This window comes from Tarenaya hassleriana, unplaced genomic scaffold (genome assembly GCF_000463585.1).
Source record: "Tarenaya hassleriana unplaced genomic scaffold, ASM46358v1 Cleome1859, whole genome shotgun sequence".
Lineage (NCBI taxonomy): Eukaryota > Viridiplantae > Streptophyta > Magnoliopsida > Brassicales > Cleomaceae > Tarenaya > Tarenaya hassleriana.
In genome coordinates this window covers 1-1,541 of record NW_010965270.1, presented here as the reverse complement: position 1 = coordinate 1,541, position 1,541 = coordinate 1, and the positions used below count along the sequence as shown (strand labels likewise).

The 1,541-nt window shown below is 45.4% G+C and overlaps 1 protein-coding gene across 1 annotated transcript; it reads left to right on the top strand.

Annotated features, from left to right (window-relative positions):
* Positions 1-3: 3 nt before the first annotated feature.
* Positions 4-1,047, top strand: LOC104810665 (wall-associated receptor kinase-like 21; the record flags this gene model as incomplete). Its single annotated transcript, XM_010537016.1, has 1 exon — positions 4-1,047. A coding segment is annotated over one exon (855 nt), but the record flags the coding sequence as incomplete, so codon positions are not given.
* Positions 1,048-1,541: the final 494 nt, after the last annotated feature.

Here is a 1,541-nt window from a genome sequence, read left to right as displayed (position 1 = left end):
ACTGTCTACGCCGGAAAACTCGCAAACGGCTCGTGGGTCGCCGTTAAACGACTCAGACGGCGAGACACCAAAAGCATCGACCAAGTCGTCAACGAAATCAAACTTCTCTCTTCCGTTAACCACCCGAACCTCGTACGTCTCCTCGGCTGCTGCATCGCCCATGGCGAACCCATTCTTGTCTACGAGTTCATGCCCAACGGGACGCTTTCTCAGCACTTGCAACGCGAAGGAGGAAACGCGCCTCTTCCCTTGCGGCTGCGGCTAGCGATCGCGTCTCAAACCGCTAACGCAATCGCCCATCTACACTCCTCTGTCAACCCTCCAATTTACCACCGCGACATCAAGTCCAGCAACATTCTCCTCGACTACAGCTTCAACTCAAAGATCTCCGATTTCGGTCTCTCCAGACTCGGCATGACCGAGTTCGACGCCTCTCATATCTCCACGGCTCCGCAAGGGACACCTGGTTATCTGGACCCACAATACCATCAAGATTTTCAGCTCTCCGACAAGAGTGACGTCTACAGTTTCGGTGTCGTTCTGGTCGAGATAATCTCGGCCATGAAAGTGATCGACTTCTCTCGGCCGTTCAGTGAAGTGAACCTGGCCGCCCTTGCGGTCGACAGAATAGGGCAAGGCCGAGTGGAAGAGATTGTAGATCCGTATCTCAAAACAGAGACCGACCCGAGAAAGTTTGGGTATGTTCAAAATGCGGCCGAACTTGCTTTCCGGTGCTTGTCCTTCCACCGGGACATGAGGCCTACCATGACGGAAGTCGCAGAAGAACTCCAACGAATTAGGGTTTTGTATACTGAAGCTGAGAATCCGGAAAGCTCAGTTGATGGGGTCAAAAGCTGAACCCCCTTTATGGTTTCATTCACGGTTTCTTGCGGTCCAAGTAAACGATCCCTGAGATATAAACGGAAGGATTGCAGAAGTTTTGTATAGACAAAGTCTAAGCTATGATCTCATTGAACCACCCTTGTAAACTAAACAATTTATTTGTATGTTTTTTTTTTTAACTCGAACGACGAACATTGATAAATATTCCGAATCGTTGACTAATCGTAGCCGCTCAGATCGTGTTCACACTTCACACTGTTTTGGTTGTGGCCTATTGGGCCTCCTTTCGGCCCAAATGATGCTATTTGTTTTTTACTGAAACAATGTTAATACATATTGGGCCTCAACGGATCTCTTACATTTTCTACTCGTGGCCTATTGGGCCTTACGAGAATCCAAAGAGAGTTTTTATAAAATCCGTTAATTTTCATGATAAATAATGGTTCTGAAAATGAAAAGTACAACAACTAATCTGACGCCGCAACGTACGTACGCCTCCGTATAGTATGAGTCCCTGTGGACAGCTTTCGATGCATTAAATAGCTTCTTTTTAAAAAGAAATATTTGTTCTTTCATTCTGAATCATAATAATACCGAGAAAATGACATTTTTCTACACCAACTTTGCAAAATGTGATTTTTTCCTACACGAATTTTTAATTTGACAAAAAACTACACCAAATTATCAAATGTGCCAAA